This window comes from Magnolia sinica, chromosome 6, assembly GCF_029962835.1.
Source record: "Magnolia sinica isolate HGM2019 chromosome 6, MsV1, whole genome shotgun sequence".
In the NCBI taxonomy this organism is placed as follows: Eukaryota; Viridiplantae; Streptophyta; class Magnoliopsida; order Magnoliales; family Magnoliaceae; genus Magnolia; species Magnolia sinica.
In genome coordinates this window covers 25,154,898-25,167,893 of record NC_080578.1, presented here as the reverse complement: position 1 = coordinate 25,167,893, position 12,996 = coordinate 25,154,898, and the positions used below count along the sequence as shown (strand labels likewise).

Below are 12,996 nucleotides of genomic sequence, written 5' to 3'. Positions count from 1 at the left end.
ATATTCTCTGAAATGATAGTTATACTTATCCGTGTTGCTTATAGGATCAATTCAGGTGAGGAGGTGTCTTTTTCATGGCCTTGGCCTGTACTTTCTTTGGTATCAGTATAAAATCAATAGGTATGGTTTGTCAATGTTTTTTCAAGGGTGTGTTTGGTTGCACCAAATTTCATGAAAATTTGCACCAAGGCTGATAATGAATTTCATGATACTTGGTGCAAGCAAATGTGCCCCAAGGGAGTGAAATATGGGCAATTTTATCAAGGGACCGTATGGATTGGTGGAATTCAAAAGGTTATTATGAAAATGAAATCCTTTTTCTGCTGATTGTGACATCGTTAGGTAACATACGGAAACTGCTTTTATTTCCACAGTTTTCCTAGAAAAAGGGTGTTTTCCTTTTCCATTTAAAAATGTGTTAATAGTCATTTCTACAGTTTTTTCGAAATATATTTTACTTTTGACCATCGACCATTGTTTCTTTCCCTGAGCGTTACCATGCGACGTTTTCTTTTCTGAATCTATTCTTTAGATTCCCCGATCCAAACAGTATTAAAAAGAAAAAGGATATATATATATATATATATATATATATATATATCTGACCTCATGGGAATGACGTGTATCGAACATCAACACCGTGCATTTATGGGTCCCCCTTAGGTTATGGGATATCCCAAAAATCAGCCATATATGGAACTTAGGTGGTCCCCCTTAGGTTATAGGATATCCCAAAAATCAGCCATATATGGAACTTAGGTGCGTCATACCATCTATAACCATGTGAAGACATGCCTAAAGCATATACAAGTACTTTGGGGGGGCTTGCATGTGTTTTCGATGCAGCTGAAACTTGGTCTGACCGCTCATCCAAGTGGGACACAAAATGGATGGTCTAGATTTATGAACCAAATCTCGGTGGGCCCAATAAATGATTATGAATGTTTTAATGGGAGGGTAACCTCTCTCAACTGTTGTATGTGGTGTGGCCCACTCAAGTCTTGGATTATTTGATTTTTAAGCCCAGCTCACCAGTGAATAGTGCATCTGACTAATGAGGTAGATGTTTGACACACATCACGTTAGGGCTCACGCAGTTTGGCATATATATATATATATATATATATATATAAGGCATGCTCACCTACACACGTGTGCACCTTTGCACACGTGTCATGGGTGTCGAATCCGAACGGTCCATAAGATGCGGAATCCCATGAAACCTTATGGGGTAAATTTTCACCTGATCTAAGATTTTGGTGGGCCATAACAAAGAGAAATTCAAATCAAAGGAAGAAATTATTTGCATTTTTCATGGCCCACTGAAGTTTTGGTTCAAAATAAAAATTCGTACCAGGGGGTTTCATGAGGTTCTGCTTCATGTGGACCGTTCAGATTTTCGAGACTCATCAGATATGATGAGTTCTCAAAAAAGTTCGTATGTAGTCCGTATCGTAGGTGAGCGCGCACACACACATATATATGGAAAAGGTTCTATGCGGTCGAGCTCATTGGAACTTTCCATGAGGTCTGAGTTGTGTAGGCCCACCGTGATGTGTGTCTAACATCTACCCCATCAGTCGGATGCACCATTCCATTGTGGGCCTAGGGCTTAAAAATCAAGTCAATCCGTGACTTGTGTGGGCCACACCACATACAAAAGTTGTGAGGGGTAACCCTCCATTAAAACATTCATAATCGTTTGTTGGGCTCACCGAGATGTGGTTCACAAATCCAACCTGTCCATTATGTGTATCCCACTTGGATGAGGGGTCAGACCAAGTTTCACATCCAAATTTTAGGTGGGCCCCACTAAGTGCTTTTATATGTTTTAGGCATATCTTCACATGATTTTAGATGGTGTGGCCCACCTGAGTTCCGTATATGGCTGATTTTTGGGATATCCTATAATTTAAAGGGGACCCATCAAATGCATAGTATTGATGTTCGATATACATCATGGTGGGCCCCACACAGCTCGACCTCATGGGAACTTCCGGTGAGGTCGAGGTATGTGGGCCACCGTGATGCGTATCAAACATCTATCCCATCAGTCAGATGCAACATTCCATGGTGGGCCTTGGGCTTAAAAATCAAGTCAATCCATGACTTGTGTGGGCTACACCACATACAAAAGTTGAGAGGGGTTACCCTCCCATTAAAACATTCATAATCATTTGTTAGGCCCACCGAGATGTTGTTCACAAATCCAGCCCATCTGGTATGTGTGTCCCACTTAGATGATGGGTCATACCAAGTTTCAGATGCATCCAAATTTCAGGTGGGCCCCACCAAGTGCATTTATATGTTTTAGGCATGTTTTCACATGATTTTAGACGGTATGGCCCACCTGAGTTCTGGGCTGCTTTTGGGATATCCCATAATTTAAAGGGGACCCATCAAATGCAGTGTTGAGGTTCGACACACATCACGGTGGGGCCCACACAGCTCGAACTCATGGGAACTCCCCATGAGGTCGACAGCATAAAACCATTTCCATATATATATAAAGCAATGGTCTCCTGCGCATCACTGTAAATACAAATTTATGATCTGAAAGCGGACTGCATGGAGATGCCTTGAATGCCATCATTATCATTATTGTCCATACTAGGGGAAATTTCTAGACAGTGAGTGTTGCATATATTCTAGAGATGCCTTGAATGCCATCATCATCATGATTGTCATTTCAAGAGTAGTTGTAATAGGAGATTAAATGGTGGACAGTACATTGAGATGTTTCACAAGGAGTTGACATTAACTGGTGAAACAAGCATCACAAAATCATCAACCACAAATAGTCTGTATAAGACCTTAATAATGATGATGACGACGATTACGACTACGACAATCATGTTAATCTTCTCCAAGCAATTTCAGGTTGGATTTTAGAAGGTAAATTGGCAAAAGTTCTACAATCGGCTGCCCTCTAGACAGAGGCCTTTCTCTTTCCCCCAAGGTCTTTAAAACTAAGCAATGACAGAGGCTATCATTGACAACACTCACAGATGGGGTGGTTTACGACTAACATCAGTCCTTGATCTTCGTCAGGAGGTCCAAGCTAGTCAAGAGATGAGGTTCATGGAGTCTCATGAAGTCCCCTTCCCCAGCAATGTGGCAGTCGAAAGCATTTTCAAGAACGTAGTATGGAAGACTTGGAGCAAGCAGTAAAACTGAAAACATCAATCTACAGAAGATATAATCATCCATGTATTAGAAGCTAAATTCAAAACTCTTTTCACTATGCTTACTCTGGCAAGACTTTTACAACCCATTAATAGTAGTTTCTAATTCTAATGGTTTACAACATACTCAACATGTTGAAGTGCGCATCAAAATCAGTTCCACTGTACGAGATTTCTGTACAGTAGGAGGAAATCAAGGATCATCTTCATTCAGGCAGAACACTACAATCTCTCTCTAGATGAAAGGAAATCAAATTTGCAATAATTACTCTTCTGAAACTGCTGGTAATCCTTCCTTAAACCACATGTAAAGCCCACCATCCAAGTGAAACACGTTTTCGTACCCATTGAGGACTAGCAAGTAGGCAGCTATCAGAGACCTGCACAAAGGAATCTAAAGCACTCAATTCACTGATTTACTCCTATTATTTTTTGATTTCAGTCATAAAAATGTTAATAGGAAAATGATTTCCATTACCATTCACTGTAATACATGTTAAAACCTTAATATTTAAAGATGAAAAAAAGGTGTGCAAAATAACTAGTTTTCACAAGATTCAAAAATGCCGACTGTTTTTACTTATTTTTTATTTTTAATCTCATGTGAATTGACAGGTCTACTGCTATGGTTAAAAAAAAAACTAGACTAGCAGATTTTTCAGTTTTATTTTGGATAAACTCTGGACTGTTTTTACTTGGTCTTCATTTGGATGAATTATTCATAATTACAATAATTAGTTCAATTAAGTGGAATGATTGAGTTGGTGAAACAAGATTCATGTAGCTGGCCGCAATTAGTTGAGATGAAGCTTGGATGATGACGATGATTTGGAGTGACCGAATTGTAATTACCTGTATTCATTTTGAGATTTGCGAGACTAGCAACTAAACTGCAATTGCATTAACTTGAAGCTGGACTTGAAAGGAATGTAACTGCAATTTAAGGGTTACTTGCTCATATGATTTCAGAGGAATTTGGTAATTTCTGATCAGTTGAATTAGTCATTTCGGTTCAATTAAGTAGTGCAACCAAACACAACCTTATCTTCAATGTGAATTCAATATTTCAAGAAGCTTTAATCAACACTATACGGCGATAAGTGCAACAATGAAACTACCTTGACTGCTGTCCTTCTGGAAGACTCTGCGAAGGTCTCATTGTTCCTCCCGATGAGCAAGCAACTATTATTTTTGAGTTTTTGTCTAATTTTGACTCCACAACTGTCAGCAGGTAGCGACATTTACTTGAACTGGAAATGAGGTTAAACCGAACCCAGAAATCATATTAATAAAAAGGGGTATAAGTTTCATACTTTGTATGAACTCAGGATTTTCTTCTGTGCCAGAGAATATGCCGAAGAAGGCAAATGCAGCACGTCTAGCAATATCCCATGCTGTCCACTCCTTTATAAGTCTATAAATTTGCACATTAATAGCACCCGGTGGATGAGCCTGCACAACAAAACATCAGATGTCTGGAAAGTGTGGTATCAAAGGAAACAAGGGTTTCTTGATACCCTAATAATTTAGATATCAACCACTAAAATAAACAATCTTCATCATAAAAGTCAAGTTCAATCCAGTGTATAAAACGATTACAAGTTATTAAAAGTATATGAAAATGGAAGACACCAATAAAGTAGTTAATCAAAATATCAAAAGCATGAACAGATTGCTTTGCAAAGCCATGGAAGCTAGAAGTTGCTAAGCTATATTTTGCTCAAAGAAGCCTCCTCTCTGACTGACATAGCTTTGGAAGGAAATAAAATTAAGAAGGAAAGACTGTAATAAGTAATCTGCTATGAGAACTGGAGTGAGTGGTCAGCTCTCAAACAAGAAAGAGATCAGAAACACCCTTCTCTTCTGTGCTGATGATGCCCTTTTGTGTTTTGATGTTTCCAGCGAACGACTGTTTTTTAATTACAAGTCCACCATTGGACAACAACGATACAAACCTAATACTTGTTGCTACTGATAATTTCAATTACCATACATCGAAATAGTAGAAAGAAAAATTTGTACTTGTTAGGTAATTCAGTGAACCCTACCTCTTTGAACTCTGCCTCTGGGCGCACATCAAGAATCACAAAGTTGTTTTCCTTTTGAAGGCGCAAAGCTTCCTTCACATCAACACTCCGTACCTGCAAATAACATGTCACTGCATTGCTAGAAGAACGCAACATCATATAACCATCAGATGGCAAACAATACTGAAATCAGCTTTAAATCTATTCTAGCCCAAGCCATTTTGGGGAGTGTTTGGATAAATATATTTTCTACAATGTCATTGCATTGTACATAGATTACACTACTCTTCTACAGAAGCTTCTTTTGTTGTCCTAGTAAATTGACTGATATATTTTACTAGAATCAATGATCTCTTCACTACAATGTTTTAAAGTCCAGACCGGAACTGGCCACCAAAACAGTCACGGTCACCCTAAAAACTGGTCAGTTTGGGATAATCATTTTCTAAAACAAAAACAACAAAACCACAACCACCAAAGCTTGAACCCATGATAATAATCTAACCACAAGTCTTAACAGTAGATTCACTGTTAATTCTCTCTGTTTTTCGTTGTTTTGAACAATGCAGAAATCAAGGCCAAAATCACCAAGTGGGTCCTACTGCTTCGACATTGAACCACCCACCAAAATCAGGAGGTCCTAATCTGGGTTTCAGAACATTACTTAAATGAGCTAATAACTAGAGTGGCAGGTTTCAATCTTTCAATCTTTCACTTTTTTTTTTCTTTCCATATTTCAGATAGAACTTCATAGTCAATGGAAAATGGATTAGACTAGGTGCAAGCAAACATGGTGACCCACCTGCACTTTGCACAGGCACACATGTACCAGACATCTGAGCCATGCAAAAAAGTCAGGCTGGTCCATCCATCAGATTGGCCAATGTGCAACATGGATCGTCGGCAAATTGTCGGAAACCACCATTATCTCTAAGGGTGGTCAGCCTGATGAGTGGACCGGCACGATCTTTTCGCCAGGTCATCCGCATGGTGGGCCCCAACTTACGCACGGCTCAAATGTCCAGCTCCTGCATCCCACAGGTACAGGCTCATGTGGGCCTCCCACAAAATCTTTTTTTTTTTGGAAGGCAAAAAAATAAAATAAAATAAAATGATAATAATAATAATAATAAATAACAATAATAATAATAATCTAATGTTTTGAATGATTGCCCTACTTAAAATACAATTAAGTAAAAAACAAAAAATTAATTAAAAATAGAAAATCAGAAAATAATGTTTTCATCTAAAAAACAAGTAGCCGAGTTCGATTATCGAAATTCAAAAAAGAAAATTGAGAAAAATCCCAATCGTTTTATAAGAAAAAGGTGGAAAAGGATGTACCCTCTTCTTCAGCAAAACCTCGCGCTTGGTCTTCCAGTCTTCTTCAGCTGCGACAGCAAAGCTTCAAATTTCAAAAACGCCGAAAGAAAGATAGATAAATAGATAGAGAGCAAAAGAAAGAAATCTACGAACCTGGCGTTTTCGCAGGTTTCGTAGCTGCACTCTTGATCTGCGGCGACGATGAACCGATCGAGCGAGATCGGCCACTCGAAAAGTGAAATCCAAGAGCTGTAGAACAAGGGAAATTAGGGTTAGGGTTTGAAGAGGAAAGGAAAGGAGAGAGGACTGAAGGCTTTAGAGCTAGCATTTTTCCTTTCCTTCTATTTCTTGGAAGAAAGAAACAGATATTTAGTGTACGAAGTAAGAGGAGATTTTTATTTTTGTATGTATTCGATTCATAAAATAAGGAAAATAATGAAATTATGGGTATTGAGAGAGTTGATGGGGTGGGCTCAGAAATCTGGAACTTGTGGTTGAGGTTTAAAGATTCTGTTCCTATGTGGATTCTCATTCATCCTCCTGCAGTTTGGATCCTTCCAATTTCATCATCTTTTGACCCGGACGAGTCCAAATACGACTCGGATGAGTTATGGATCACCACTATTTCCTCTCGTGTGGCCCATTTGAGTTTTGGATCAGTCTCTTTTTTAGTTATATGTCCTAAAATGAGATCGCAAAACGAATGGACGGGATGGATTTTTCACAAACATCACGATGGGACCCACTTGCTAGGAGATGATCGGGTTTGATCCTACAAATCATTCTGACTCGTTCAGCTCAACTCAGCCCTGACTCGAAGGAATGGAGGAGTCGAACCGAGTCTTTTAATCTTGTGATCTTCCCAGCTGGAGCACCCAAGAGTAGGAGTCGTTCCAAGAGATTCAAGCAGACCAGAACATGTGATTAGTGGAATCAACTGGTCAGGGCCCAGCCCTTGCTCTGAGGGTTAAAACCAATCTAGTGCAGCTCCCTATTGAGCGAGAGTTAAAAATACGGGTGCACTCATGGGTTAGCGGTGGACACACTGCGTTTCAACACTTATATTGTTGTGGGGAAAATTAAACTGGTCCCTCACGCGAGAAGAGTGATTATCTAAATATAAGAGATGTGCCTCCAAATTGGAATAACAAAAGATTAAGCAAAAGGACCATTGACGGGTTTTCAAGCCAAGTTGTCGTAGTACAGGAGATGGACGGTTTCCTTGACTAACCGAAGGAATGGAGCCAATGTGAGTCTTTTAATCTTGTGATCTTCCCACCTAGACCACTCAAGAGCAAGAGTCATTACCAAATTGGTCAGGTCCCGACGCTAGCTTTTCAGTGAGGGTTAAAACCAATCTAATGCAATTCCCCAATTCCCCTTAAGTAAGAGTTAAAACTATGGGTTTTGACTCATGGGTCAGTGGTAGAGACGGTGTGTTTTAACACTGAGGTAATGGGTTTTAGTGCCCATGTGGGGTGTGTAAGATTTTTTTTTTTTTGTTTACCACACCACATGAGTACTTGAACCCATGATCTTAGTATTGAAACCCACATGGTTTACAATTGAGCCATGAGCAAGATCCCTTTGTGGATGAGAGAGTGGAAGCAAGACAATCCGACCGAGGAGTGATGAACATTGAAAGAGTTCATCTCTGACAAGTGGAGCCCCCATGGTTAGGATCATTGTTTGGTTCGTCAAGTTTCACCATCGATGGACTGTATATTTAGATTGCCCCAAAAATCTCCACGATAAAAAGATCTTAGTGAACCTTCGAGTTGGATGGAATCATTGTTGTATTTCTCATCTTAATATTTATTAAGACACAGATTAAAATATTAAGATTGTCTGATGAAAGAAATCTTTAATGATGTCTTAGTGGGACCCATCTACCCAATTAGTTAAATTGCTGAACCATGGAACCCATCTGTGCAAATATGTGGGTCATGTATGGTATAATTCCTCCCTCAAAAATGAAAATATATTAGCTCTTCCCATGGCCTCCTGGTGAGGAATTATATGATATGCCGCCCGTTGTTTGCTGATGTGAGACATTAAATAGCCCGGAAGTCAAATGACCATTTTTGCATTTCATCGCATTGTACCGACCACATATCGATACAATATAGATATATTAGAAATATTGTTGTTATATTCTTTTTAGCATCAACAAAATATTCGATAGTATAGTGGATGTATTCTAGTTGGCACCCCTTTTCAGTTTAAAAAAACCTTATAAATTTTTTTTTTTTCAAATTTTAAATTTTAATCCATTTCTAACTTAATTTGGGTAGCCCTTTTTAATTTTTTAGAGAAACAAAGGGATTTGGGTGTGGAAATCAAGATAAAAAAGTAAGTGGGCCAAATTGCGAATAGTTAATTGTTTGTTTTTTTTTTTTCCTTCTGTAATTAGTTGAATTCAGTACAACAAAAATAAAAGTTCATGTTTTTGCATGTTTCACATGTTCATCTCTAAACGTTTCATATCATCATCTAAAATGCAAAATGGAGTTACAAAATCCACTATCATACCATAGCTGTGGCACCGTATTATACCAAGACCTTTTCTGTTCCCATATTTCCTTTTGTGGGCAGTTCTTCCAACTGCTATTAGAGAACCTATGTAAACAAAAGATATGTGGGCCACCATGATGTTTGTTGAGGTCAAAATCTGGACTACTCTCCACTCGGCGCGACGAATTCACAACGAGCCCTAGTCATACACAAAGAGTGAGCAAAGGAGACCCTGTCTAAGCCGGGGGACCCTTCGATGCCTAAGTCAGGTCAAGGGAATCTGAGTCTAAGTTGATTGCAGAGAGAGGGTGTGAGATATTGCGTACCTATAGTGGTGGGGTCTTATCGTATTTATACCTAATTGTCGGATGGTTTGGGTCCGTTAATCTCAGCATGATTCACTCAATCAGGAGGATTTTCGGATCATGGAGATACTGTACGCGATCCAAGGATCGTGTATTGTGTCATGCACATCTGCGGGCGAAGTAACTGGTTATGTTTGTTTATAGTAGTTTCCAAGTTTGGTGCATAATGCACTCACATTTCGCCCCAGCTTCGGCTCGGGCCGTCTCTTCTCTGGAGGAAGATAAGGATGAGGACGAGGACGAGCCTTTGGCCAGGAGATCCTTCTTTAAACGAAGCCGAAGATGAAGACGGGGCCTTGGCTCGGGCTGTCGTTCATCGGTGGGATCTCGCCTTACTCGGCTTAAGGTCGTCGTCTAAGGGTCCGCTCAGGCTTGACGTGAAGTTCTTTTTCTTAGATACGTCTTCTGTCATAAATCCGAACCAAGTTATAGGCCGAGCGGAGTGTGACTAGTCTTCACTTATCTGCTAAACATTCTAAAGGTCTTCCTCTTCAATAGTGTTTGCCGTTCTGGATACTCTTGCGGATCTGACCGGACTAGAATGATGTTGGTCCTCGGGACTGTAAGGGGCTCAGATCTTCCCATAACAGAAGCCCCCTACTCTTCGAGGTCGGCTACGGACTCGGAGAGTAATTGTATGGAAGATCAACCGCCTCATCTGTTGAACCTTTGATATTATAATGGTCTCAGCATTCAAAGCGCTGTTCCCTCAGGATTTCGCGCCTGTGGGCTGTTCTTTAGTGGACACGTGGCGATGGTTACGATTCCGAATAACAGCTGTGCCTATGACGGGCTGCCGCGTGTGCCCGGGGAAGCGTCCAGGTGACGCTTCCCCTGCTCAAGCGCCGTTTCACATACCGGAGTGCGCTGTTCGATGTCAGAAACGTACCATCTGACAGAGATCGAGCCAGTAGCGGATGGTCACGTGTGTTCTAGAGTCGGCTCGCGACGATTCGGCTGTGGCCATCATTCTTCTCCATAAATGCAAAGATTCAATATGGCCTATATAAACTTCCTTCGGAACCACTCTCCCCACTTGTATTCTGAATTTGAGCGCATGCCGGAGGAGGCGATTTTCGGTGAGAGCAATTCTGATTGATTTGAAGTTTCCGGCAGGTAATTCCGACTGATCAAGCATTTCTGGCAAAAGCGATTTCCGGCGATCGTCCAGTGAGTCTTTTTTAGTGTTCCTTTTTCTTCCCTTAACAATGTCATCCGATCTGGAGACCGTTCGAGATTATAATGATGACTCTGAGCCGGGGAGTTCTGATAACGGGAGAGGGGCCTCTGAAGGCCCCTTTGAGGCTGTACCCCTGTTCCCCCCACCTCGAAGACAGAAGGAGGTGGGGGCCTGGACTCATCAGGCCGGCAAGAAGAAAGCCGCCCAAGCCCCCCAGACCATAACCACCGAAGTCACCGAGATGCCCGTGAGTGGGCAGGCCTTGGAGGTAGTCCCAGGGGGTTCCGTGCTATCGGAGTCTCAAATGGGGTGAATCCATTCGGAGTTTTAGATGCCAGACTCCGTTCAGATAAGGGCCTCGGAGCCCCTCGACACCGCTGGCGCGACTGCTGAGGGAGAAGTAGCCATTTTTCTCTGTGCGCTGTAATGTGGGCTCCGTCTCCCTTTGCATCCTTTCGTCCGAGCCATAACAGCCTACCTCGGACTAGTTCCGGGGCAATTCACCCATAATGCCTGGATGGTTTTAATTTCTTCCTTTATCATTTGCCGCCAAGTTGGGAATCCAGAGCCGACACCGGAGGAGTTGATAAGCTTGTACCTGGTCAAGCACGACAGCCAAGAACCATGGTACTACTTCGCTACCCGAGGCAACAAAGGGTCGGGGCAGGTGGTGAATCTTCCGTCTTCCAAAAAAGACTAGAAGAACAAGTGGTTTTAGGCTGCAAGCGAATGGGAGGTGCCAGCGACGGAGCTTGGGACTCTGATAACTCGGGTTCCCACCCGATTTTAAAAATCAGGTCAAACTTTAAGTATTTTCTCCCCTTTACTTTTTCCTCTTTTTTTTTTTTTTAAATTTTTTGCTCCGGTCGAACCGAAGCTTTCTTTATCCTTGTAGATTTCCCGAGGGGCACGCCACTCCTCAACTCGGACCAGAAGAACCGCATTGCCAAGCTAGGGTGCAATTAGGAGAGCTTCACTCCTGGTCAGACTTGATTACAGCCGCCAACCTTCATTGGTCCGGGCTTTGCAAGTCCCAACCTCTCCCAACACCTTTCAGTAAGCCCTCTTCTGTTTCCTTAGGAGAGATCAAACTTATTCATATCGTTGTCGAGTTGTTATTCTCTGCGCAGGCATGGCCGAGGCATCTGGATCTCGGAAGAGGAAAGCCACCCTGACGGCAGAAGAAATGTTGAGGGCCGAGTCTTGGACGAAGACCACTGTTCGAAGGAGGCAGGCCGCTCCTCGCGGGGAGGGCCCCTCTGGCCCTGTGGTGCCTGCCGAGACTCGGGTCTCGGTAATCATTGTTCTGACTTCAGCAACCATAACTCCTTCCCTAGCAACCATAATTCCTTCTCCAACAACTATAACTCCTCCAACAACCATAACTCCTTCCCTCCCGCCCACCGTCGTTCTCCCTACTGTGGAGGCTCCTCTTGCAGCCCCCAGACCTTACATTGCCGTGCCATCTTCCTCCGAATGGGAGGAGGCCGTTCGGATGGCCAATGACATGCTTTCTTCTCCCGACGCCGGGAATGATCTTGGGGCCGAGGCCTAACAACAGAATTAGGGTCACGGAGGTCGCAGGCTCAGCCCATGTAGGGACGAGCGGAGGGAGGTTCGAGCCAGGCTACCACATGTCCTGTCTGGCTCACTGGGCATCCAAACATGCCCCAGAGGAGGAGATCATCAGCCTTCTCACCAAGTTGGATGATTCTTTTCTGAATGACCTGGCCACTGTCCTCTACAAGGTATTTCCTGCCTCCTTGTGTATTCCTTAACTTCCATTTTTTTACATTTATTCTCATTCTCCTGTTTTCATTCAGTCCATTCCGAGACTCCTCTTGGCTTGGGAAAGAGTGCAGGAGCATCGGAAGATCGACGCCGAGGTGAAAACTCTCAAGACCGAAACAGGGATATTGAGGGATGAAGCCGCTTTTCTCTGACTTGAGCACGACAAGCTGCGCCGGCAGCTTGAGGACGGGAAGGCCAAAGAGCTCCAGCTGTAGGGGGTCGTCAATGATCTCGAGGCACGATGCGGTGCGGCGGCGGCTGAGTTGACGCGAGCTAGGGCTCATGCGGATTCATTGGCCAAGGAGATTACCCGACTAGGCGAAGTCCTGGAGCGGACCAAAGCCGAGGCGGTAATAGAACGGAGCCGAGCCGTCTCCCAAGCAATGAAAGCTTAGCGAGCCGAAGACGAGGCCTCCTTAGCTGGGGCGGTGGCCGCTATTGTAGACACTTTTAAGGCTTCAAAGGAAAGAGACGCCGAAGTCACTTAGTTCTACAACTGTGGCTTCGATGCTTGTATTGAGGCGGTCCAGGATTTGTATCCAGACCTCAACCTAGAACCTTTGCTGTCCGAAAACATCGGAGAGATGCCCGCTGAAGATGTCCGCCCGGAT

The 12,996-nt window shown here is 42.6% G+C and overlaps 1 protein-coding gene across 1 annotated transcript; it reads right to left on the bottom strand.

Moving 5' to 3' along the window:
* Positions 1 to 3,188: 3,188 nt before the first annotated feature.
* Positions 3,189 to 7,018, bottom strand: LOC131248571 (rhodanese-like domain-containing protein 14, chloroplastic). Its single transcript, XM_058248909.1, has 6 exons — positions 6,689 to 7,018; positions 6,557 to 6,603; positions 5,234 to 5,326; positions 4,499 to 4,637; positions 4,304 to 4,406; positions 3,189 to 3,565 (listed from the first exon to the last, which is right to left on the bottom strand). The coding sequence occupies exons 1-6, from the start codon at positions 6,861 to 6,863 to the stop codon at positions 3,451 to 3,453; spliced, it is 672 nt and encodes a 223-aa protein (XP_058104892.1). The 5' UTR covers positions 6,864 to 7,018; the 3' UTR covers positions 3,189 to 3,450.
* Between the last annotated feature and the right edge of the window lie 5,978 nt (positions 7,019 to 12,996).

Excerpts from the sequence above, each read along its gene's own strand:
- LOC131248571 (XM_058248909.1), bottom strand. The coding sequence starts at position 6,863 with ATGCTAGCTCTAAAGCCTTCAGTCCTCTCTCCTTTCCTTTCCTCTTCA. Across the intron at positions 6,604-6,688 it reads GAAACCTGCGAAAACGCCAG|CTGAAGAAGACTGGAAGACC; the intron begins GTTCGTAGATTT and ends TTGCTGTCGCAG. Across the intron at positions 5,327-6,556 it reads AGGTTTTGCTGAAGAAGAGG|GTACGGAGTGTTGATGTGAA; the intron begins GTACATCCTTTT and ends TGTTATTTGCAG.